The sequence below is a fragment of the Anopheles funestus genome, chromosome 2RL (assembly GCF_943734845.2).
Source record: "Anopheles funestus chromosome 2RL, idAnoFuneDA-416_04, whole genome shotgun sequence".
NCBI lineage: Eukaryota > Metazoa > Arthropoda > Insecta > Diptera > Culicidae > Anopheles > Anopheles funestus.
This window is the reverse complement of record NC_064598.1, coordinates 33746432-33774156: the sequence shown is the minus strand read 5'-3', so window position 1 is coordinate 33774156 and position 27725 is coordinate 33746432. Positions and strand designations below refer to the sequence as shown.

Genomic DNA, 27725 nt, shown 5'->3' with positions numbered 1-27725 from the left:
TGGTTTTCATCAAATCAAAATGAAACCCGAAGATATTGAAAAAACTGCATTCTCTATAAATCACGGAAAATATGAATTCCTGAGAATGCCATTTGGATTAAAAAACGCTCCAGCTATTTTCCAACGAGCTATAGATGATGTCCTAAGAGATCATATAGGGAAAATATGTTACATATATATGGACGATGTAATTGTTTTTGGAAAAACAATGGAAGAACATCTTAAAAATCTTAACACAGTGCTCAGAACGTTAGACACGGCTAATCTGAAAGTGCAAATAGACAAATCTGAATTTCTGCATAGAGAAATAGAATTCCTGGGTCATGTAGTTTCATGCGATGGAATAAAACCTAACATGAAAAAAATAGAAGCCATAAAAATGTTTCCTGCCCCAAGAACCATAAAGGAATTGCGATCATTTTTAGGATTAATGGGTTACTACAGGAGATTTATTAAAGATTTTGCAAAAATAGCAAAGCCATTAACGACTGCATTACGAGGTGAAACAAATCCGGCCTCCAATAGAAAAATAATATTATCATCAGAACAAGTCAAATGCTTTGACAAAATGAAGAATCTTCTATCGTCTTCAGATATTTTAATATATCCCGATTACAGTCAACCGTTTATATTGACAACGGACGCGTCCGACTTTGCCATTGGAGCGGTACTCTCACAAGGAGAGCTGGGTAAAGATAAACCGATCCACTTTGGTTCCCGGTCATTATCAAAAACCGAGGAGTCATATTCTGTACCGGAAAAAGAAATGTTAGCGATAATTTGGGCATTAAAAACCTTCCGAAATTATCTGTATGGTGCCAAGTTTAAAATCTTAACTGATCACCAACCACTCACATTTACGCTTTCTCAAAAAAACACTAACGCTAAACTAAAGAGATGGAAATCATATTTAGAAGAACACGATTATGAAATTATTTATAAACCCGGAAAAACTAACGTAGTAGCAGATGCTCTGAGTCGAGTGGTATATTCCATGACTGCGACACGACATTCTGCAAACGAAAGCGATAATTTCTTTATTCCATCAACCGAAGCTCCTTTGAATGCTTTCAGGCATCAAATCATTTTAAAAGAAGGAGACGACACTGTTTGTTCTTCGCAACCTTTCGAAAACTTCGAACGAAAACAAGTAACGATCTCGGATACTAGTGATAGAAACTTGCTACATGTTTTAAAGACACATTTTAATTCTGCAAAACTAAATGGCTTATTCACAAGTGAATCACTAATGGGAAAAATACAGGAAGTATACAGGCAAAACTATGGAAGACAAAACATGCTGAAAATTCGTTTTACCCAAACGTTACTACAAGATGTAGAAAATGAAAACGACCAGCAGGATATAATAATTAGAGAACATGATAGAGCACATAGAGGATGCGAAGAAAACAAAGCACAAATTATTAAACAGTATTATTTCCCAAAAATGTCTGCCAGAATTAAATATTTCATACGGTCTTGTCGTACTTGTAATGAATGCAAGTATGATAGAAGCCCAATAGTACCGCCAATGCAAAAAACTCCTTTGCCAAACACACCATTTCAAATATTACACATCGACATACTTTTCTTGGAAAAACATTACTTTTTAACTTGTGTAGATAAATTTTCGAAATATGCACAAGTAGTAAAAATTGACTCCAGAGCCGTTGTTGATGTATTACCAGCGTTGAGAGAAGTAATACTAAAACATAAACCTCCCGAAAGCATTGTCTTAGATGGAGAAAAATCTTTTAATTCACGGGAAATTACAGAATTCTTTAAAATCTGTAAAATCAACCCTTACCTAACAGCTACTGGAAGAAGCGAAATGAATGGTGTAGTAGAAAGATTCCATTCAACTTTGCTTGAAATATATCGTATCACAAAATCTGAACATCCTTACAAATCCGTTTTAGATTTAGTTACGATGGCAGTTCACAAATACAATAATTCTATACATTCTTGTACTACATTCACTCCTATCGAAATTATAACACCCACCGACAACACACCTTCAATCTTAAAAAAAGTTCAAACCAATTTGAAGATAAAGCAAGATAAAGATACTAAGTACCATAACAAGAATCGAAAAACAGAAAACATAGCTAACACATCTCAAGCGTACATGAAAACAAAAAGAAGGCTCAAACAAGCAAAACCGTTTAAAAAGATAGAAATAGAGAAGGTTAATAGAACCACCGTTTTAACAAAAGAAGGAAAGAGGATCCATATGAGCGATATAAAACTTAAACCTTTATAAATATATTCTCACAGGTGCCTACGTTGCAGCTATGGCCAAAACATTACATTATCTAACTTGGATAACATACCTATATTGGCATTTAACAGGGGCGACGCGAGAGTAGCAATGGGTAATAACTATTATATCCATCATTTCAATGTTTCAAACATACAGAGCGAAATTAAGATCCTATCGGTTGAATTCAGAACCCTAGAAGAAACCCAATTCTCAACAATGATTGAACAAGAATTTCGAAATGCATACGAAATGTTAAAAAATACTTTCCCAATTCATAGAACTAAAAGATGGGACTCAATAGGAGCCGCTTGGAAATTCATAGCAGGAAGTCCAGATGCCAATGATTTGCGTCTGATTAATTCCACACTAAACGAATTGATAATTAATAATAATGCTCAAGTTAAAATAAATAATGATCTTACGTTTCAACTAACAGATACACTGAAACAAATCAAAGAAGCACTTAGACTTTCGCGAGATTCCTCAATAGATTTCTATTCTCTCAACATTCTCCTAAACCTCAAATACTTATCAGAAAAATTAAGTCTAGTTACAGACAGCATTGCTCTAGCAAAATTAGGTATAACGAATCCTCGCATATTGAATAGAAATGAAATAGACTTATTAATTAATGACATAAAAGAACAAAATATTCCGATTCAAACAATCTCTGAAGCCTTATCATATACGAGTACAAAAATAGCTACTAACAAGGATGAAATGTTATTCATAATAAGTTGTCCAAAACTAACAAACGATGTATACAAAAAAATTGAATTGTATGGTGTAACGAATAAGAATAAGAAAATCGATGTTCCCAAAAAGTTTTACCTTTCCCTACAATCCCAATTCTTCATTGTACCAAACGTCGACAAGAATATCTACGATTCAAAAGAGTTGCAAGAAGACAACGGTAAATGCGTCCCAGCTCTTTTACGAGGACAACCAGCAGTATGTGACTTCATAGCGAACCCAGCAATGATCGAAATCATTCATCTAGACATGGCTCACATTTTGATCAACTCAGCAGTGGAGTTCACAATTAAAACCACATGCGGTCTAAAAAGGAGAAACCTGACAGGCTCGTTTCTCCTATCATACGAATCATGCAACATATTCCTGAATGAGGAAGAGATTTCGAGCAACAAAACTGAACTACATGGATCACCGTTGAATCTTCCTATCTACGAACTCAGAAACGAGATGCACCAAATTCGATTAGAATCCAAGAGCTTCACTTGGACCGGATGGTCTATTACCAGCTTAGTAAGTACACCAATAATGCTGATGATCGTTATCTGTATATACTTCACTACAAAGATGCGGAAAAGAACAATCATAAACATCCATGAAAAACCAACACCTAGAACTGCATCATCGAAATCCCAAGATAGTGAACCCAACGTTGAAAACTTTCACCCGCCAACTATTATGGAAGTTTTTCGGACGGAGCCTCAAATTTAAGGAGGGGCAAGTTAACGCTCGTCGCCACAACCCTTCCACCGGATGTACCCTTTCCTATGATATCTACCTGAAGAATAGGCTACAGATACATAAACATCCGTTCAGGTGCAAGACATGAACATCATCCAGACATCAACAGCCTAAAATGTCCTTCACATCCAGCCAGCATACTGTTGTAAAACAATTCACCAACTATCGCCATGCACCTTTACCTGGTCATCTGTATCCTGGCTATTCAGATACATGCATCCCTAGACCCGTATTGGAATTCCCTGATAAACCGTCTAACATCAGGTACTCCAAGCCACCATCAAGCAAGCAGCGAAACAACGAATCATTAACCCTTCCATCCTGCTTCCTCATATTGTGAAATAGAAATAGTTTATTATATTTAAGGACGAAATTTAGAAATACATTCACTCTCAGTTCAGCTCTTAAACAACAACGTTACTCTGTCCGAGGAATCCGAATCCAACCCCAACCCCCGTGTTTGTTAACTCGTGCACTGGTAACTGGCAAACAACATCGCATCAGCATCATGCAGGAGTGCTCTTCCCTAGGAATCCATTGGTATTTTAATCCACCCAAAGCCTCACACTTCGGTGGATTGTGGGAATCAGCGATTAAATCGGCGCAAAAGCATTTTTTACGTGTCCTCGGCAAGACAACACTTTCACAAGATGACATGGAAACGTTACTGTGTCAAATTGAATGTTGTCTTAACTCGCGTCCATTGGTTCCTCTCAGCGACGACCCATCAGACCTAGAACCACTCACTCCAGGACACTTCCTTGTTGGTGGTAATCTTAAGGCGGTCCCAGATACTAACTACGAGGAGGTATCAATGAACCGGTTGAAACGGTATCATATTGTGCAGAAACTTCTGCAGCATATATGGAGACGATGGAGTGCCGAATATTTGAGCATCCTACAGCCTAGATCAAAGTGGCTCAAAGCACCCGTGACCATAGAGATCGGCCAACTTGTTCTCGTGAAGGATGAATCTACAGGTCCCCTCCATTGGCCAATCGGCAGAATCATCAAGCTTCATCCAGGCGCCGATGGAATAACAAGAGTCGTTACACTTAAAACTGCGTCCGGCGACTACACCCGTCCTGTTGCAAAACTGTGTCTTCTTCCAATACCAACAATGGGTCAGAACGCAAGTTCTGAGGGGCCAGGATGTTCGCACAATGCGAAGTAAGGCATGCTTTATAAACGCACATCCTTTGACACAGCGAGCCGATTATCCGGATGTCAACCGAACCAACCTTTGTACGAAAAGAACTGTGAAACAATAAAGGCGTTGGTGAAATCAGAAAACCTAAAATACCAGTGTGAGCTTATATCGACACCAGGATAAATGCAACTTAATAGACTCACAAGATGGACAACACAACCAACACCGAACCATGAATGCAAAGTCGATGCATTAATGCTACTTTAGTTGAAAGCCGTTACGGGTTTAAAGCACAAAAAAATGTCATTTGATTTTTTACTTCTATTTCCCTATGTACTTTGTGTTATGCCCCACTAGGTTGGGCCGTGGAACACATCCTCGCTTGGCTCGGCGATCCAAGTAGCTCCCGAACCCGAAAACCAATGGATGTGACGACGTTCGGACGATGCCTTACGGCTTTCTGCAAATGCAAAAAGCTCATTCTTCATCCGGGACCACGAGTGTTCGTTCGTGTTCGCTGGTCGCTCGGTTCCAGACAATCGCCGTACCACGACGTAGCAAAGCGGCATAACGTGATTTTAGTTATAATGGAATTATTTCGTGAAGATTATGCAAATCTGCTCAAATGCTCTTTGTGGCTGTCTTCGGCAGCGATGCAGCCATTGTCGGAACGGGAACATACACCGGTCCTGGTGCAGCCCAGTTGAAGGGAATGGCGATTATGTTTTAATGAGGCAGAAAGCAGTCGGACACCGCAGTAAGTTTAAGGCTTTGTGTAGTGTTTGTTCCACGGAAGGACTTGCAAAACCGAGCGGTTCGCAAGTAACAAGCATTATCCAAATTGATAGTGCTGCTTGGGAGTGAATGGAAAATGGTATTGTAATACAATTGCCTTCAGGAATGTTCAACTATCCTATACAATACACGGACCAGTGGACACGATTTGACACGAACCAGACATTCAAGGTCTGATTACACTTCAGAAGCGTTCATCAAGAGCTGCAAGTGAGATACAGAAATTTACACGCAGACCTGTAAAAAAAACCTCTCACCCCAAGCAACAAAACCAAAAATCGAATTCCAATCCCTCATATCCAACATCAAACATTATGTTAACCTGGCTGGCCGGATTATTTGTTGCCATTCGGTATAAATTAAATTAAAAATGCAACATTGATGAAATCAACAGCAAACTGATGGTTTGGCTACTGTTTGCTTTAGCGATGGCTCATCATACCAGCCGAGGTTTCGTTGCAGAACGTCCTTCCGCAATGTGTCCCTTCCGCTGGGTGTTTTTTTTGTGTTGCTTTGTTTTCATCCACTCTTCTGTCCCGAATCCGGACACACCTGAATAAATACAAAATTATTTAACAATCGTTTATTAATTCCCATATCATTGGTACCGTTTTCGATTGGTAGGTAACCCCGTTGCCATTGGTTTTTGGTACCACAAGCCGCACACACTGCAACAACATTCGGAACCACAACGCGCGATGACCACCGGTGTACATCATTATTGATCGCCGTCATGCTTACCGTTTGCAAGCCACTTTCATTGCTATTTCGATTTTGGGGTGAATAAATTCAAACCACCCCAATACTGCCCCCTACCCCGTTTTGTGGGGTGCCATTTGCTCTAGCATTTTTGTTGGGGTGGGGGTGGGGGGTGGGAAGATGACCTCCAAAATACAGTTGCATTTCCGGAATGCACTCGAACACCAACCAAGGGTAGATGGCAAAGCAAAACGATAGGATAATTTGGTGCTTCGATAATAAATAACCGCACCGTTCCGACGACGACCGGTCGGACACCGGCGGTCCACGGTGTGTGTTGGGTGCATTTGAATAAATATTTGTGTGTTGCGAGAGTGTCTGCGAGGTGGTGCTGGTTCGTACATTTCGGGAAGTGGAATAATATGGGTTGAATGAGCTTGCAGTACGGTTAACCGAGAATTAATAAACATTGACCACAATGCGCGGTCACGAGAACGTATCGATACCCGCTGCATTTCATTGCGTTTTAATGAGCTATCTTCCGGTGTGAGTGTTGCATCGGTTGCACACGAAACGATCGCTTCAGGAGCAATCATTTTGATATTATTTTAGTACGCTGCTATGGAGCTTACAACCTTTTATGGGAGTTTGAGGCAATGGAGTTTTGCTCAATTGTACCATGCCGCGGATGGGAATGAAGAAAGGTTCTGCTGAAGCACTTCAATCGGCACTGGTACACGATGACCTTGAATCATCTTTTGTGTTGGTTGGTTTTCTATTTCGAAATTTTCATTTTCCCACACCCACACTATCGCATAACGCTTCAATCGAAAGGGATTAGAGTTTGCCAGTCTATTAATATTCATTTTAAAATCTTATCACTCCTCGGAGGCCACAGCACAATCAACCGGCGGGTTTGTAGCACATCTTGCCAGTGCGAATGGGTATACACCTTCATGAACTTAATCTTTCCCACAGGTATCTTTATAGCTCACCGATAAATCGCCAGAACCAGAACGTCGGTTTTTCCACCGTAGACGGAATACGCTGGGAGGAAGTGATTAGTGTGCACGGTTGGGCGAATCTGGTAATTTATCGTTCTGTCTAAATTTTCCCAACAACATTATCCTGCTGGGAAGAAAAAAAAAAAACGTTTTCACCCTCTTATATACGAATTTCTCAATAGCTTACGCTGACACAAAAATACGCACCGAAACGATGGAAAATTGTGAAGATGTATATAGACGAAAAAAAGGCGAATGTTTCGATTTTCTAAATGGTTGATATAGTCCATTATGGAGGGTAAATCGAATTTTCCATTGGTGAATAAAAAAATGGCTTATTATTTCCCTGAAGGAGCGCACCATGGAAGACAGGTATATTTGATCTGGGAAATAGCCATGTTTCTCTTGTAAAAACTTTATTTAATTATGCAAGCAGGAACAATTTACAATTTAGATCAATTTAGAAGGATACAATTTTTGAGTTCAATGGTTAATGCATTGATTATTTATCGCTTACTTAATGAAAAGAATTCAGAAGACTTCATAGAAAAATAAAATTAACATATAGCAGCTGGTGTGCTATTCTCGATTATAATGTATGTAAATTTTAATTGACAAACTTATTTTCAATGTATTTCGAGAAAAACGCTTTCTGATATGAATGTCTGGTAAGCTTTCGGAAAATCGAAAAAAAGAGTAGCAAGAGTAGCATCTGTGAACATTTAAACTGGTACAAAATAAATGTTACAAGGGATCATTCAACTAGTACGTAACGCTGATAGGGAGGGAGGTTGTTACTATCAGCGTTACATTCTGGGACATATGGTTCAGCTTTCTGTCACGTAACATGACATAAGATTACAAAAATTATTTCTACTATGCTTGATAAAAGCATGCATAAAAAATGTTAATTGTCCTGTAGTAATTATATAGTTTATCAGTTAATTTAAAGAAAATTAAACTAACTAAATCAAAATAATTAAAGAGGCTAAAACAGTCACACAGTGAACAACTGCAAGAAAACCTTGAACGTGAGTGCTTTTGTGCAGATATCTTTACTTCGTTGTTTAGTGATTTGGCATTTTAGGCACTACAAAAAAGTACAAAATCAGAACACACAGGTTACATAATCAAGAAATCGACCAACACCAACACCAACGACCAACTGGACATACTAGTCAACGTAAATTTAATTCAAAAACCTTTTTGAGAGGAATCGGGAGGTGGTAGGTTGTTACGTGATTAAAGCAGGGAGGATGTTTCAGGCGTTACGTTTTGTTACTGTAATGGCTTACGCGATAAAAAATCAGAATTTCTCCTTTACGTAATGCTTGAATGATCCCTAAGGTATATCCTTTTTTCACATTCAATTGCATATCACCAAGCGAAGCTATCAAACGTGCACAGAGTCACTAGCGAAACTTTTTTAATAAGTTTATCAACAATGTTTATCCTATAGCAACACGATAAGTGCAAAACTTTTTGTCAAAGATCGTTACGCCCCATATGGCTGGTTGCCATTTAAACAACAACCCGAGTACATGAGTAAACATGCCTTGTACGCTTAACAGAGAATCACAACAAACCGATCAAACGTTTGGAAAAATCCATTAAGTAGCATATTTTGCTGGAATGTACTTTCATTTTATTTTGACTGAGAAAACTCCTTGTCCATTTGGTTTTCTCCGCTCGGAACGTATTGAAAAGTGCTTTAAAGTTTTGTGGTAAGGAATGTTGCTGCAGTTTAACTGCAACATGTTAGTGGAAGTAAGTTATGTCGCAATTTGTAGATAGTTTCATTCTGATGCAAGAAAAGAAAATCCCAAAAGAGTTTGTTCATTAAAACAACATGTGATGTACAGCTTTCTAAAATTGAAGTGAAGTAGGATGCTCACGTAACTGGTATTAAAATTTGTTTTCAAATTTGTAGAAACTACCTTTCTTCTCTCCAAAAAATATTGCTCGAATTCAAAACCAACTGACAAGAACGGATTAATTTAAATGGCCCTCTTTAAACATGGGCCCAATCGTACAGGTTTCGCATGGCATTATCTCGAGTTCATCTTTCATTCACCTTCCTAATTCCAGCCATGTTCTGGGTGTGTGTTTTGCCGTGTTTGGCAGGTGTATCGGGTTGCCCTAGCTACAGGTCCGTACCGACACTTCCGTGCATGGGCGAGCGTTTAGCTGACACATGTAAATAGCTGCTGACAGGAGTTAATTAACCATTCTTCGGCTGAACGGAGGGCGTTAGTTCGGACGCCACGTCATGTCCGTTTGCTGATTGTTTCGTGAAGCGGTTTTGCAGCACAACCTGGGTGCAAATAAACGGTTCCCTCAACCAAAGATGATGCCAATCTCGTCCTCCTGCCCAACCCACATCTCGCTGGTAGAATAAACATTTGGCACGAAAATTTTCCCACTGTCACGGGGAGGTGTGGAAATTTGTATGCAAATAAGAAAAGTGGTCCGTTCATCCGTCTGTGTCCGTCTGTCCCGGGCCTGATGCCGTTGATGTCGTACGTCCAGTTTTGCCGGATGTCCCGGTGCCCGAGATTAAATCCTTGCCACCGTTTCACGCAACCATTCATGTGTCCATGGTCCGACGGGAGGTGACCGGACAGGAGTTTAGAAGCTGCCACGTTTTGCACCCGTGTTCGAATGTTGAGAGCCGCGAACCCTAACCACCGGCCACTGGGATATGCTTTCTGGCAAAGGATAACTGCTTTCAGTTAATTAAAATAGAGCAAACAATTAGGTTTAATTATCAGTGTGAAGGTGAGCGCCCGCTGAGGCTAAGTTGTGCACACATTGTATGCATACAAATGCCAATAGGCGCCTTCGTGTATGTGTGTGTTGGTGTATTTTCCGTATTCCGTTCGAGTGGGCTATCGCGGAATTTTCACGCCTTGAAGCGCACTCGAACCGACCAGCCACACCGGGAGCGTTTCTCATGCTATTCTAGTCATGCTCAGTTGAACTGATTAAATTGGTTGCAATAATTAAAACAACACACACACACACATACACCCACCCCCACGTACACGATCGCGTAAATGGTTAAGAGATAGGAATTTTCATTCGGTTACCACGGCCAAACGGAAATGTAGCCATCAGGTTTCCGTTTTAACATATTTTACATGACGTTATGTGAAGTTGTCCCATCTTACCGGGATCTGTCTATTTTTAAACCAAAACCTATCGAATTCTGTTCCTATTTCTTGCGTATATTTAATCTTTAATTTAACAAAACGCCTCACTGCTTTGCTTAATGCTTAATGGTCACGAAAGGAAGGAAATGAAAGTTAATTTAATTCAACTACCGAAACCACTTCAAATGTGGAATGGAATTAACGAAATTTGTTAACAAGCAAATAAAATCGCACAAAATGGTGGGTGGCCCGTGATTACTGCTAGGAGCGCATTTAAAAGCAACTCCAACTACGGTTTTAATTCCGCACAGAGAACAAGGAAAAAAACCCCGATTCGGACCTTATAAATTGGTGTGTTTGTGTTCGACCGGTGGTGTGTGTGTGTGCGCCAAAGCCTAAGAAGGAAAGAAAGCTAGAATGAAACGCTTCCAATCCTAACGAATGCGTGGAAAATTAATGAAACAAAACGAATCCCGGTGTAAGTGCTCGAAACGTGCAACGAGTTTACTTACACACATACCCAAACAAAATGTGCCCGGAAAAGAAAAGCTCTCGTAGAATTCACCATGTAATGTTTTGTATTTTATTAGTCTTTTTGCGCATGGCTAGTTAAGGGAACAAAGTTAGCTACGGAGAGTAGAACATTTTTTCTCCTTCTTCTTCTCTACACCTTCATGCGCTCTATTGTTTTGTTCCGTCTATTTTCACTATTTTCATTTACAGCATCTCCAGTAGAATCGGACCGGTTTTTTTTTTGGGTGGAAAACATCTGTAGCCCTAACCCCCCATCGCAACCCCCTTGGTTGCAAGCGACTAATCCCAGCTTAGTCTTAGAGCAGTGTGCTTGTGGAAGGATTTTTCGGTGGTGATTGCGCTTGTTTAGTGACCAATTTGTTTTGTAGATTATTATAATGAACTCCCTTGTACCGGGTACGGACCCCGGCAAGACGGGGGGGGGGGGGGGGGTTGTTGATGGGCGACGGCCAACCCAGTACCAGTAGTCTTGAAGCGTGTAATTTAATCTTACATTCAGCTGGTAATTCTTATGCGAAGAGCGAGTTGTGGTCAGCGTTCACATTCCTTTATGCCAACACCTGGTACCTGGCCAACCTGGCCAAAAACTGGAGCAGAGGTAGTGGTTTAATCCTTTTCTTTCCATCCCTTTTTTTCGCTCTTCGTTTGTGGGTTGTAGAATTGCTTTTAATTTTCAAAACAACTTGAGAATATTTCCATCGCTCTGGTGTGGTTTTGATGATGGTTGTACATTTAGCTCCTAATTTATTCCAATTCACGATTCGACCACAAGCACAATTTGCGATGCGAGGTTATGATCTCCTGGTGTGGGAGGGACTGGGTTACCCTGGTTGTGATTTGAATCCTTTTTTCTTTCAACCTATGTTAGTTCGTACTAGCAGTTTAATTATCAATGAATTTTTACAACCATTTAAATCTTACTGAAACAAGAGAGAGAGAGAGAGAGAGAGGAAGAGAGAGAGGAAGAGAGAAATAAAATGAGTATGTAACCACGTTCGCAAATGTTGCAGATTTTCCTGCCGAAAACTTTCAGCTAATTGTGGCGGAATCGAGGCAGAATGTCTGATAAGAACCAACCTATATGGTGCTTACGGGGGGGAAACTTGTACACGCCAACAGTCTTTTTTCCTGAGTTACAGTGCCTGTTTGAAAAGTAGCTCTATTGCATGTGAAGTTATACCCTTCACGGTACCTGTATTATGTGGTGCAAAACGGTGGATAGAACACGGTTGCACTCCAACGTTGCGCTGCGCCGGTGAAATGAAGGTGATTATTCATACCGGTTGCTTTCGGCCTGGGTGATAATTTATTCATCCTCATCTCGAGACGACGGAACCGTTTACTCATTTTACGCTTCCCCGCATGCACAAACGGTGCTAGTGATGGAAAGTTTGCCCACGCAGACCACGCCGACGACGGTGGAGTTGTTCCGACGGGGCTGGTGGCTGGTTGCAGCGATTCAAATCATTGCAATGTAGCGCCATCATCATCCACGAATGTTTTCTTTTAAGTGCAGTGTTATGCTACCGGGATGAAGATCTTTCACCGAGGATAAAAAAAATATCCCGAAGCTTCTTGTCCCGCTTTCGCTACTTCGGTAGCAGCTCCAAATCATACATCGCACCACTGCACTGTGCAATGGTTTCATTCAATCGTGCGGATTGATTTTTCACGATCATGCACGAAAACATCGCTTCCCTGTTTGCTAACATTTCGAGTGGTTTCCCAACATCGTTATCGCCGCACTAGCCAGGAAATATCTTCAGTGGGTTTTTCTGCGGTCGTTCCGCAGGATTGTGAGAGTGCGTATGGTTTCTTCTTTTTTTATGCTTTTCTTTTGCACTGCCTTTGGGAAATATGTGGTTTTCCGTTTGCAATTTTCCACGGCAACAAACACTTGCAATTCGAGTGGTTGGATGATGTTGGATGATGCGTTTTCTCCCGAGTGCGTTGTATCATCGAATGAAGAACAGATTAAACGAAATGCAGCGTTCGTTTGCTGTTGGGAACTTTATCAGGCAGTAGGGAGAATAGAAACGGAAATTCTTTCTTTTAAAATACAAACAATTTTAAAAATATATTAGTTTTATAAAAAAACTTGATGTTCCTGTAAGTCGATGGAATACTAAGAAATTTCTTTTCCATATTGAATCGCCTTCAATGTAGAAGCCTCAAAATTTAATGTAATCTCAAGTCTTAATTTGTTGCCTTCCCCTAGACGGGTGGAATCTGATATCTTGTCTGACAGATTTTTTTTTCACCATTCAACTTTTTTTGTAATAAGTTTTTTTTCGAGAATATCTGTGCGAGATACAACGATGTACGTGCGTTCAAATTATAAACCTTGGAGCGTCGAGAATTCAACGCATTGATTGCGTATTATTGCATTGCATCCGCTGGCTTCGCTTCGGTGCAAATCGTTCCCAGTGTGCTTCCCTTGCTTCGCTACGTTCGAAAGAATGTGTCCCAAAGAACGGATCTTGTGGCTTGGTGATGAATAACAGCTTCGTTGTGGCCACCAACCACAACGCTATCAGGAGCTAACCGGGTAGGCCCTAGTGTTGCTACCTTACTTAGTCCGTAGCACATTGCTGTCTGTGTTGTGAAGTGTGGAGCCGATTTGGGCCTTAAAACACATGTCTCCATATTCTCTTCCTCTAGAGCGTTGCAAATTTCGTTCCCAACTTCACCATCGAGGATTGCCTTTTTGTGCTGGGAAGCGTTTTTAGCTCTGTGGATTTGGGGATGCTTTCGGTACGGTGCGACTTGTCTGATGTGTTGTGCCATTGATCAGTGGCACGAAGCAGCTCGATGAAACCAAAATCTGTGCCCCGAAATGGCTGACCGTGGGTATGGATGCGGAGTGTCGATGTATATCCTCGGGAGGCACACGTGGTAGCCTGACATTGGCTCATTGATGTGGTATCAGAAGTTTACCTTACGATGAGAATCTTCCGGTCGTACATGTGTTCTGCATCACATGTTACCTACCAGTCATGGTAAACATGCGAAATTCTTACCCTGCCGTACGTTGTTTGGTACATTTGATGAAGGTTTTTTTTTGGTTGGTTTTTGATGCGTTTGGACTCCTTTTTATATGAACCAATATTTTGTTTTTCTTCTCTACATTCTACACCATTCCGAGTGCGTCCGGATGGAACACACTTTAAGCTGTGCTGTTCGTTTGATGTGTGTCCAATAACATTTGAAGTTGAAATTCCTTATCATAGCATGGTGCCGGAGTGCTGGTACGGTTGAATGATGAAAGCGTGTCATCGTCGATGTAGCCAACTGCTGCTTTGTTGCTGCTTCTCAGCAGAAGCGATAAGCTTAAGTCAACAAAACTAAACAGCAGGACAAGCAAAAGGAGGAAAGCGGAGTAATGGCAATAGAAGGTGCAAGGTATCTGACGCTGGAAATATGTATGCAGTCTGTGGTTTACCTTTGTTTTGCGTTGTTTTCACAACTGCTTAGAGATCGCCGTAATATGTGCCGTTAACTCTTGTGGTCGTATCTGCGAAATATCTGGTCCGTGTTGCAACAGATTTTGTGCGTACAGTGTCAGTTAGTTAGAGGAAGTTCCGTTTTGCAAGTGATAATGATTGAGGCAGACATGAGCATAATACACTAGTGTTGTTCTTAAGGAAGCTTATGAAAGGAATGAATACTCATAATTGTGTGAATCCTCAAAGATTTACGAATCCTAATTGATCCATGAATCTGTAACGAATTATGGTTGTACGAATTTTTATTGTGGTTAGCTGTAGAAAAAAAGGATATTTTACAGTATTCGACAGGTCCAATCTCGCCTGGGCCGTACTCGTGACTATCCATCCATAGGTAAATAAACTCAAACAAGGACCAAAAATGGTTAACCAGGATCTCTCATCCAAGTACTGCAAGCATACAATTTTGTACGCAGATTGAGCCGGATTTTTTTTCCAACATTTTGTTTCCTTTGTGGCACTCCAACCTCAAGAGGTCTTGGACACCCATTTCTGGCTTTCCTTCGATTCGAATGGGATTTGATATCCGTTCCCTTTGTGTTAGACCGGCGCTGTTACTTTATAAAACATCGGGATGTCCAGAAACTGTGAGGATTTGTGATTCTATGAAGATTTCAGAAACTTCCTCTTAAGATCATCTTCATCTTCGAGATCTTCAGAATAGAGATTTAGAGTCAGAGTTCAAAGAATCATTCAGAGCTGAACTGTATGACAAGTAAACATAAACATTTTTATGTTAAGTTAATATTGAAATTGATATAACAAAGCAAATTCGTCTTGATTATTAATCCTTGAAATTAACCACACAAATCTACACCGTGGTTTTCTCTTAACTCTGATGCTTGTCTATTATGTAACTGTGCGGTGTCCTTTGGCAAGGAATTCATTAGTGTAGGAAAATTGTTCTGCTTCGGTAACGGATCTTACACTGCCCTAAAATTACCTCGAGGCACGGGTCATCTTTAGGACCGAAACACGCTGGGTTTAATATTTATGGCACATATTCCCTCCGTATCGATTCCTCGCATTGGTCGTAACTTGGGTTTCGGTCCACTGTACAACCTGACCGGAATGATCGACTTTAGCGGCACATTTGTTTGGTGGAAAGGTTAACCGAAAGCTAGAAATGTGGCATCGGTCGGTACAAAACAAATGGTCGTAATTCTTCTCCGGGTTTGCTGCTGGCAAATGTTGAATGCCTTCCATGCACCCTCGACGTGCCACCTACAGACCCTTTTGCTAGGTTTGATGAAGCAAACCCAAAAAAAAACAACAACTCACACACAATGCCCGAAGGTTCGTTCTTGGGTTTCGTTCCAGTGTCAGCAGGTTTGGTTGATCGATCCTTTGCCGGGTTACAGCGGACAGGGATGCGGGCACATTTATCAAAACAAACAAACACATTCAACGGACGCACCACGCATACGCAAAGACACACGTGGTACCTTCCTGGCGCAACATAAGGAAAGGGAATGCCCGAATGCCTAATGCGTACGTACGTGTCGTTTTGTCTGCCGAGGAAGCGAGGAGTGTTGGATAACGCATTGGACCGGTCCTGCATGACTTTCGGATCAAAACAAGCCATTTTACGGGAATTGATTGTTGAAGCATAATGAAGAAGGTATATCGATGTACTCGAAACGATCACCGTGGATGGTGATGCAAAGCATTCCAGGACTGTTAGAGCACTGGCTCCTGATCGAACCGTATTGGTGCGTTGACACTGATCGATTGTTATGAAGATGTTGGGAATGTTGAGAACAGTCCTAGAAGTGCTAACATAGGAGCATAGAGTTTAGCATAAGGGGACAGTTCATGGCGAGAAGCTAGAAATATAAATTATTTGGAAAATTAAGCATTTTGAGCTCGTTTCGATGCTGTTTAGAGCTGGCAGTGAATCACTTGGAGAAGTTTGTTACATTCAATTTTCATCGGCAATTTTACGCGCCAACAAACAAATTAAAGGCGGATTTGGAATAGAATTGAATTTCACGACCTGTCACACGGTCTGATAGATTAGGTAGAAAAGAAGGATCACTCTACACGCAACATCGATGCGAAAGATGCGTTTCCTCTCCCCTCAAGAAATCAATTATCCACTTAATCTCCTTCTTCTTGCAAACGAAGGCAGGGACAGCTGACCGGAGGGGATGTGCCATTATCGTATCATAAACCTTTCTAATGTGCTCATCGTATTTCGGTACGGGTTACGGTGCTAATAGCCCAACACTTAGTTGCTTTTGTCAGTGTGTAACGGAAATCGGTTAAAACCATTTAGTGCGAAAGGGATGGTCCGGGTTCGTAATGGAAACCAACAGCAACAAACGAAAAAACGCCTCTCGAATGCACACAAACGAATGACCAACGCGACAATCGTAACAATGAGTATAGTGTGACTAAACAATGGTCACCACCGAAAAAGTGCTTCGGGGTGTCCCGTCGCGTCTAGCCGACCGGTATGAATAATCATGATGTCATGGTCGTTTAGGGGTGTGATTAATAATCATGATTCATGGGGAAGTTTATCGAATAGTTTCTAGGGAGGGCTTTTTTCCCCCTTTTTTCTTCTTCTGTGCTATGGTACCTCGGTTCGTTTCGAATGTTCCCGGGGTGTAGAGTACAGGATGTGGACGGACTAGCAGTGTGGAACAAACGGCAAACGGGCATTCGAAACCGAAGGGATCGAATTTGGGCACGTTCTAATCCAAAACATTTATTATAGCACCAGTGTGGAGACAAAAGTGTTTCGATTTGGAGTGTTAGGTGGGATAAATTTGTGTGGGCTATTGGTAAGGGCGACTACGCCAGAAGCATGTTAGAACGCAGATCGAACGTAGCCGATAAAAGCGAAACGAACTCATCTCACCTTCTACCGGACAAGGTACACACTACTACACACCATTCTGCCACAGCCACGGGGAAAAAGATCCTCCCGAAAGACACCTTTTTTTTGGCCCCGTAAAGGAACGTGTCACGCAGGCACGCACGCGAAAAGTGTGTTTCTTGCTGTGCGTTCTGCTGAGCTTCCGGGCGTTTTTCGATGAAAAATATCCCGTACACAAAGTGTCGGTGCTGCTAACGCCTACCAATACCGGGGTACCGTTTATCGGACTGGATCGATCCACAAAATCCACACCCAAATGATTTCCCGCAACCGTCCTAGAAAGATACGAGACAAGTTTACGCTAATGGAAAATGGTCGAATCGTGGACGTGTTTCTATTCTCCTTCCGGTGTATTCCGGTTGGAAGCTATGCATCTAATTTGATGAGTGTGCCTCTGATAAGACAAGCCCACACCACACGACTAATTCCAATTCAGTCCTACCACACGTTGACGGTATTATCCTCATCCTCCGGTAGGTAGCTCGCATCGGAATCGTAGGTTCTAGGGATTGAAAAGTTATTAGCACAGGAGTCGCTCGCGCGTCTACGTGTGATGATGAACCAGTACACATCCCTCAAGCAGGTCCGCGAAGTTCCATGTTTTCGGACTGGCCCATTGTCGGATTGCCGGAGGGTTGGGATACTAACCGACAAGTGGCAGTGGTGGTGGTCTGTTTTGAACACTAATTGGATTTCAGCTGCTGTACAACCCAATCTGTCCGCACGTTGTCACGTAGTGGTGTAATTTGCGACAGATGTTGATAATGATTGAACAGTGATTAAGAAACGATGTGTTGCCGATGCCTTGCGCTTGTGTATCGGACAGACAGTGGCTAGTGTGTGCCGTAACCTTTACAGCTATTTTGAGGCAAGCATTATGCGTTGTGGGTTGAGGATCAGAGCAAGTGCTCACTTATGCTGGATGTAATTAATTATCAGTCGCAATTAAAGGTTTTAGCCAGAAAGGTAAATCGTGCAGGGAAACGGGAAGATTAAAGGATTTCTGGAACGTTCTGGATATTAGTAAAATCCATCAGAAGGAATTGTACAGGGTTTTAAGAATTACACTGTATAGATAAATATAATAATATTTTGAATATAAAATATTACTCTTATGAGTTATTCTTTTCTAGTTCCCTTCCCAATATTATGATTGTAACATTAAAATATTTATATTAAACCAAACAATTTCAATACTGAGCAACATTGACTCAATAGCTCTTGGCTCAATATTAAGTTTCAAATACTACGGAAATAAACCAATAAATTTCCAATAAAACAAGTTTTGGACATTTGAAGAAGGGTTCTCAACCTTAATGCCTGTTGATAGAATTTTTAATGTCAAGGTGATTGAATATTTGGACTTGATAAGAAACAATTTGTTCTGTTAGCAGTGTATGCAGTCAGTGTATGAACGGCGTACAGAATGGTAATATATCACTTCAAATATCTGAGCTTGAGTATATCGAGAAACTCAACCTCTTGGGAAGATGGGTTATATGGCAAAATTGAGCGGAGAATCATTGCACAGCCAGCGTCTGTTCTCCAGGTTAGGGGCGGCTGGATGTCCCTTCTGTCCTGACATCCTACGGGACTTTAAACAGCTAGAATGCGTAGGCCCTCCGACGAGACAGGTGGTTCAGAGAGAGAGGTCTTGCAAGCCACTCCCAATATAAACACAACAGAAAGTCAAAAAAAAATTCTAGACTATGCTAGCAGAGGATGCCAATGCACTCGCCATTTTCGAACGGCGAGTTCTAAGAACTAGGTGCTGGTGTGTGAAAGCAGGGCGTGTGGAGAAGGAGAATGAACGACGAGCTAGCTGAGCTGTTTGGCGGTCCGATATCCTGACGGTTGTCAAAGCAGCAAGGATACGATGGCTGGGGCACGTGATGAGGCCCCACGACGAACGAGACGTAAAGGACGTAGAGGATCAAGTGGAGTCGAACCTGTCGGAGATCGGATGCAGCTGCGGAGTGCTGCAGACCTAGACTGAGTGTCCTGGAAACAAATTGGAGACCTGATCATGTCTTCGTGAGCTTCGACCCTGAGCAGACCAAGAAGAAGTATAAGAAGAATCAGTTTGTTTATGGCAATACAATATACAATATTGCAAGAATTTGTCTTTTAATACATAGGATTAGGACATAAAATGTAGCCGCACCTATCTTTATTAAAAAAAATCTTTCTACGGTTTAGCTTAAGTATTTTTTTCTGCGCTGCGATATACTAATTCAAAAATGTTTTGATCGAAATTTAAAATAAGGATAATTGCACCTTATTTAAAAAGGATTTGTGAATCACAGGTAGCCAGTGGTTGTAAACAACTGATGCAGTAAATCATGGGGAAAAAATAACCTCCGAGTGAAAACCTTACGATTTACACGAACTGCAACTAAAGTAGTTTTCCTCGATCCGAGAAAACCATGATCGTTTCTCAACGTACCGATTTTAACTGCTTATTTCTATGTCTAAGTCATTCTAAGTCATCCTTGTCAAGTCTATGTCATTAACTGAACTCGATAATTTGTCCAACTATTTTATACAGTGTAATTCCGTTTCAGTTCATCTTTGGGATATTTCATAAATGATTCAAATTCTTCAAACTCCTAATTCTTCAAACTCCTCCTTAATTAATATAAATTAAAATGAAACAACAACCTGCTAGAAAGTTTGTATGATGTAACAATGCTTCTAAGATGAACTATCAGTAACACTAATCATCATCTCCTGTTTAAACTTGATTTCATGAACAACACTTTTACAACATACCCGTACAAAACATACAAGACAACAATTCTGTTCGAATTGATTTTTACTTATCTCTCCGCATTCATTAGAGTCACTGCAAGTGTTAATCATTTAATAAAACATCCTTCCGCTCCTGCAGCAAACACTTCTAATGTCGCTTATTGTTTTTGCTTCTCCACTTTCGAAAGCATCATTCCAGCTAGTCTCATTAAGATTTATGACCTTCCCATAATTAAGGTCTTAACACAAAAATTTTCATTCTTTCCCCCGGCTTCGCTTCGTCGCCCCTGAACGGTTAGTGGTCAAAGGTTGGCCATGGCTAACTAAAATTACAACTAAAACCTACGGTGTGGTTGTACCGCCATCACCACCCCAAAAGAGCAGAAAAACAGCTTCATCATCGCCATGGAAACGATAGTGTGCCACAAATAGTTTTCTCAACACTTGCCACCGATGCTTCGTGACAGCGGCCCATGACAACGCTGCTGACAATTTTACACATTTCCCGTATGCCGGCCGGAGGAAAAACCCGCATTATTTTCGAGCGTGTCATGTTTTCAAAACGGGGCTCACCGTTACGAAGTGCGTCGTAATGACGGATGACTTAGTTAAAACACTTTCCGAGAGCTGGTTGGTTCATTTCACCATAGGTTTTCACTGCCACTGTCGGAGGGTTTTCCGTTGTGGTTGTCTGTTTTTGTGCTTTTTTGTGTCTTTCATTTCGTTGCGCTTCTATCGCACTTGATTCCCTTATCTGTCCTAATGTGTTGTTTTTATGTACGATACCATTGGATACCCCTATTGTTTGCCGGAAACTGCCGAAAAACTCCACTTACAAAACATGCCATTTCATCGAATGGGTGCTGCGGAAACCGAGCGCCGGTGTGAGACGTTTAAATTTTCACATCCTTGACCACAGAACCTTATAGGCCAGCAAAAAAAATAAATACCGTAAAACCCAGAACGTGTCACGAGGAATTCAAAGTCTCATATTTCGTACTCCCGCACTCCTGTTTAGCACTAAGACCCACGTGTGTGCTGTGCGAATAATATTGTGCCGCGCATGACTAGTAACGATGGCGCGCAATCCAACGAAACGAAATTATGTTAATTTCTTTGTAAGGTTCATGAGAATATGTTAATTGGAATTGAATTAGGGGCAATATTTGCTTTTTGAAAAACAGGACCACCGAGTATGAGCATGGCCTAGTACGGGCCAGGGAGGCAAAGGGTGTGAGGAGGGGATTTGTTTTTCCTGCATTGCTGAAAATTGCGTACCGCGTGAATTTCGGCAATATTTGGCAACGCTCAGCAAAAAAAAAAGCGAGCGTACCACGAGCTTGGGTTTTGCTTGGGGTTTTTCGCTGCTCGCGAACTAGTACGCCGTCCGGTGTACGATTCCGCCAGATCGGCCCCAATCGAGGCTTCATTCGACTGGTGTGTGTGTGTGTGTTTTTGTTGATCCAGTTGACCACTTTTGATGTTAGTTTCCGTTACCTATGCAAATCGATTTATTTTTTAATTACCATTCGGACGCTCGGGCGCTAATTTAGGCTATCTGCTGGTAAAATCGCGTAACCTAGCAGGTCACTTTACGCTTTCAGTTTTTGGGGCGCACCGAACACTGGTATTAAAATTAACATTTAAATTACATCCAAACCTGGATGCTGCAGTGCGTGATCGGAGCATTCACGGAGTGTGTGTATGTGTGTGCTGGATAAAATATTTGTTGGTAGAATATGATGACCTAAAGCGAAGTTCGACTTTGATTGGAATGACCTCAATTAAATTCCTGGACATCAGTGTAATGACAGCATGAAAGCTTTAGCCCCCAAAATATGTTTCAGCTGCAGCATCATTCCCGTTTTCCTCATTCCTTTCTGGTTGCTAATTTCTCACCAAGTTGGGGAGCGTTTTAACGTGAAAAGTATGCCTTCTTCAGGAGATTTCAACACCCTTCCCGCTTGCAGCGTGTAAGATGCCTTTTCAAGTACCATTTTGTCTTCCCATTTACTATGAAAAATGATACTGGCGCCTGTTTGGTCTATGCGCGAACTTTTGCCCGGAATTAGTGTAAAATCTTGCAGGGGATAGACAGAAAAAAATGCTGCAAAAGAACAGGAAAAAAGTGTTTTTGAAAAAATAAAAAAAAATCCCTCAGTAGCCTAATAGCACCGAACGAACGAAGTTGGTCAACTGCCGGGGACATGCCAGGAGCAAATTATGACGATCGAATTTCGATACAAAAAGGGCGGTCGTGATGTTGGCCGAACGGCAAAGGAAGTAATTGAATTTATGAAACTTTCGGCAAGTATCATTTTTCTTTTATCGCTCGAATTGAATTAAATTTTATGGCTTTTCACCGACCGAACTGAACGTCGGGACTCAAAACATGGCGCCACACCATGCCACACAACAATGCAAACTCTCAGACACACACACATACGTACATTTAAGAGGAAAGGACGAAGTTGCAGCAGCCAAGCACTGGAAATTGGCTTCGACCAACTTTATTTATTGGTTGTAATCGATGTTTCTTTGTTTGAGAATCATTTTGTAGCGAATTATTATTTACGATGTACAACCCAATCCCGGTGGGCCCTTCAGTATTGCACCGGTGAGTTGGTGAGACTTTGAGCCCAAAACCCTTCAGGTATCTCTTAAGGTAAACTCTTGAGGGCAACTCGAGAATGTATCGTAAATGGAGGCAAATTACCGAAGGCAGACCTCATGCATATGCACCGGCATGAAGTGTTTTAATCCGACAGTGCCCAGACAGTAGTGTCCCAGGATGAGGTACTTAAAACCGTGGCAACTAATCGCTTTGGAGCCAATTTCATTAGCCATCCCGTGTGAAGTGAAGGTACGGTACGCGCCAAACATCGCAAACAGGATAAGCCGCAGAAGGGAATTAGGAAGTCACTGAACCAAGGAAAACCTTGCAAATGCTTCGGATGTAGGGTGTTGGGTGTAAAATTCGCGCTGTTTAATTTTTTCTTTCTCCCCATCTTTAGACCCTGTCTAATCCACAACCAAACACACGCACATATACACACATAAGACACTTTCGTCTGGGAAATATGGTGCACGATGGTACGTCGGACGATGGCAAAGCGTTTTTTTGGGGGCAGTTCTTGTCCGAACGTTTTGCTAATTATGATGTACGAGGTTCTTCTTCACGTCAGCAACAACGTAGCAGATGGTACAGTAACACTGGGTGAACCTTAAGCTTTCACTCATATAATGAATAACCTTTCGCTACAGTGCGCCACGTGCCCAACGCTTGGAAAACGGGTCTTGCGTTGGTAAGATGTTTCATTAAATCGTTGCGTAACGAATTCCGGGGCTTTTGAAATTAAAGTGTTTTGTAGGCAATTTTATAAACCATGTTTTTTGCTATTTTAAAGCTATCTTAGCTTGAGCACAAAACGCTTCACACGTTTCATCTTCAAGTATAGAACAAAACGACTAAAAGCAGATGCATTACATCGATTAGCCGATAACTTCTATTGCACACTTGTGCTTAGCTTGGAATTGGGTACCAGATTACGGGTTTTGGTGCACTTTCCCTAAACACCCAGGAGCAAAAAAAGTGGAATAAAAGCACTCAGTAGCTCTTCGCATTGATGGGAAACAATTTGGAAACACGAACCCGATCCGGCCAACCGATCCATGTCGACCGGTGCACGCTACGCTATGGAAATGTTCGGAAAACAAACAATTGGAAAAGTTTTCTTATAGGAACTTCATCAGCAAATGCCAGGAACTAGCTCCGTTTTCGGACGATTCGGACGTGTGCTTCACGGTGAGTCGTGAGCTTCATGGAGAGTCACTACGAGCAGTGGCGATTTTCGTCACAACAACCAAAAACGTTATTGGGAGGGAGTGGAACTCCAGAAGCTAAACACCCTCCGTCCGGTGAGATGCTGGCTGGAGTGCTGCTACTCAGTGATCGGATGAAGGTTTTTGTTTTCTTCCGATCATGTTACATGGTTTGGGGGTAGGGGGAACCTGTTGTGGAGGAACATAGAAAGGAGAACAGTTGAACCGTTTTTGTGATGGAAAAGTTGTAGACCGAAGTTAGCATCACGTCAGACAGGACAGTTTTGCTAAACGTTCCACGATAACACTTTGTGCGGCTGAACTAGTTGGGAATGTGTTTAAATTAATTGCTAACTAATAGCATCACTACCGATTGGAGGTGGTTACAAAAAAATATAAATGCGCTATAAATTACAATTACAAGTTCAATATTAGTGAGATAAATTGAAGTTACATGGCGCACCTTGTGTGAAGAATAAATCACACACTTTATCCAACTAATTTACATTCTTTTTCAAATGCTGCTATCGCGATACAACATACAAACAAACGATTGGAGCAGCTTTTTCCATCGTAAGCTGTCAGCGTATTTCCTTCAAACTTCAAAACGACTTTCACACCAATCGAATGGTGAAAAATTCGCGCACAAACACACGGGAAAAGGAAGGTTTCTCCTCTTGGCCAGAAAACGATAATGCCATCGTACCGACGACACCACCATGAGAAGCGGCAGTTTTCTCTTGGCGCGTAGAAGAAATCTGTCGATTTGTCCGTACCTCCGTCTACTCCCTCCAAAACCCCCCAAACCCCAGGAAAAAAGAACGTTTCTTACATTCTCAAAACCCGTCAGTCACAGTCTCCCCGTTCGTTTGCAGCAGCTCGTTGAAGGATTTAAAAGGAAAACTTCGTGAAAACGGATTTATCTGTCATGCTCGTCGTGCCGTCGTAGTTTTCAACCTACCATTCGAGGGACCAACCCCGGCTGCCTGGATCTACGTACATACACACCCAGACCAAACGCACCATTCGCTACCGGCTCTGGTGCATATACATACATCCATTCGATATGAAAAATAATGCAACCCAAGTGAAGCAGAATAATTTGAATTTAGATTGGATTCCATTCCATCCTTTTGTGTGCGTGCAGGTGTGTGTGTGCGTGCGTGTTCTTACCATCTATACACACACAGATACATACAAATATATTTTCTTCTTATGCACCCATCATCATATTTCTTGGCAAGTACGGATGGAATGGAAGCAGGGAAGTTGTTTCTTGAGGTGCATGGTGACGCCGATGCAAGGATAACGGCACATCGTCAATAGACAAACATACAACCGATGACGAAGGAAACGGCATGAACGGGGATCCGGGACCGCAAAAGGTGGAAAGGTGCCAGCAGACCAAACAAAAATAATGCTACCATTTTTCTCATCTTTTCGACGATGATTCTGACAATCGGTTATCCATAACTTTTATCAAGACCCAATTTTCCAAACGTACTGCTCTCCCCCTCCCCATAACCCTCCGTTCATGTCCCGGCCAGGATCTTGATATTGTTTGTTTGCCGAGTCACATCCTTCCTTTTGGACGTGGATGAAACGTTGACTTTTGGGTATGAAATTTTCTTCAGCAGCACACATCGTTCGTGTCTGATACAAACGTACGAAAATGGTACGATCGTATGTACTACACCTGATCTCATGCAGGACCAGTCTGCCCTAACAATGGGTCGGTTGTAACTTTGAAGATAGGTACAGAACATGGAATAGTGGTTTTAACGGGAAAAATCCCGTTCTAAAGCAAATATTTTCTACACTAAACTTACTCTCGAAAGATGGGTTTATGTGCAAAAAAAACATGAAATGTTCGAATTAGTGCGAAGCTAGTGCTTCTGTTAAATAATCCAACATCAAAAAGGGTGTGCATAAAATATATGCTTCCCACATCATATACCCCAGTTCTGGCACGGCTCGGAATGGAAAGCAATCGTAATTTGATTTCGATGTGGAAAATCAAATTACAAACACACGTATACACCTGCTAAAGGTAACACCATCGAAGGAGTTTTTGTGGTTTCTTCAAACATTGAAAGGGTAAGAAATGGGGAATTTTAGGAGACAACGTGTTGTTGGTAATAACATTCGTACTTTGACTTAAAATAGCAGCTTTTTTTGCCCTCCACCTTTGTCAACGACCTTTGACGTTGAAATAAATTAAGCATACGGATCAGTTAGGGAATTTACAACCATATACCAAATTCAATTCGTAGAATTTTACATCAAAATTGCTCGGATGTGCTTTGCTTTAGAAATATTTTCTAATTTTTCTCACACCTTCTGGCACACAAATAAATGCAAAGTACAAACATCAGTGAGGCCATTTTAAATTGCGTGAGAGAGAACGTACGGTTCATCCCATTCACCCGAAGGCGGAAGTCGATGCGGACGTTGGAACATCTTTGCAAAAACAAAATAGTTTTATAAATTGCATTTCATCTGCACGTTAGTTAGAGATCCTGTCCGGTTATGATACATGCACCAATTGTACTTTTTTTCTTCTTCTATTTCTGTGTGTGTGTGTGTTTGTGTTCCCGCGTCACTGCAGATATGCCATGGCTGGGTGGAAATCGGTTTTCCCGGGTGCTCTGTTGCTTTTATTTTGCAGCCATATTCATTCGGCATGAAATGGAATTAGAGCTGACGAAATGAAATGGTTCGGGGATGTTTAGAGATGCACCAGAAAAATGAGGCGCAGTGGGTGTGTGTGTCCATTGTGCAAGGATCCGTGCATTGGCGCTTTGTGTTCGTCCTTGTTGAGTGGGTGGGAAGGAGCAACGAGAGAAAGAGGAAGAAAGGGGTGGTTAGTCAGTGAATGACAGGGGCGCGTAGTGGCTGACATACAATATTTGCTGTCAACATTTTATGACATTCTGCGCTAGTAGATTAAGCTCCGTTATTGTATTAGCATCGAAGCGAAAGGACATCGGCAATGTGGTGTGAGGGATGTCGGAAGCAGCGATGGAAGGTGCCAGGGTTTTATTGAAGAATACATAAAAGTTTAGCTTTTGCTGCATCACAGCTTATGGTTGCGTATTTTAGCTGGTGTTAGTTGCACTCGTTAGTGTTGCAAGCAGATCAACGTTTTTTTTTTGTTTTGTTTTGTTTCACTGTTGATTTTGTGTTAAAGGAAGTGTTGGAAATTTATACTCTCCCAGCAAGAAAAAAAAAGCTCGATTTATTTCACCCACTTTTACCACTGTTTCTACACCAGCTATTCAATAATCTACAGGCAAGACCGCCGTTGGAAAAGATATTGACTACATGAACAAATATTTTGCAATAAAATATAATTGTTTACCGTCCGCGTTCGTAGTGTGTTTCGTTCGGTTCGGTTTGATTGCAAGTTTCCACAGCAAACACAATCGCGCAAAAGGCGTATGAACAGCTTTACGATTACGATGTGGCAGAATGGTACTTTTACATTATTGCTTGCCCGATGATTGCGACGAAAGTTTTTTTTTCTTTCCTTTTTCTCGTAGCACAACCATCAAGTGAGGTGCTTGTTAAAGAAACAAAATAAAGGTCAAAAAACTAAACTACAGCTAATGCATCGTTATGTTGGGATAAGGGGGGTGGCCGGCAATGGGGTGAGAGGTGGTAGAGGGTGC

General features: G+C 41.5%; 1 protein-coding gene across 1 annotated transcript; it reads left to right on the top strand.

The window, feature by feature from the left end:
* Positions 1-1480: 1480 nt before the first annotated feature.
* Positions 1481-4229, top strand: LOC125775208 (uncharacterized). Its single transcript, XM_049445759.1, has 2 exons — positions 1481-3529; positions 3595-4229. Exons 1-2 carry the CDS (start codon positions 2372-2374, stop codon positions 3613-3615), a joined length of 1179 nt encoding a protein of 392 aa, XP_049301716.1. The 5' UTR covers positions 1481-2371; the 3' UTR covers positions 3616-4229.
* Positions 4230-27725: the final 23496 nt, after the last annotated feature.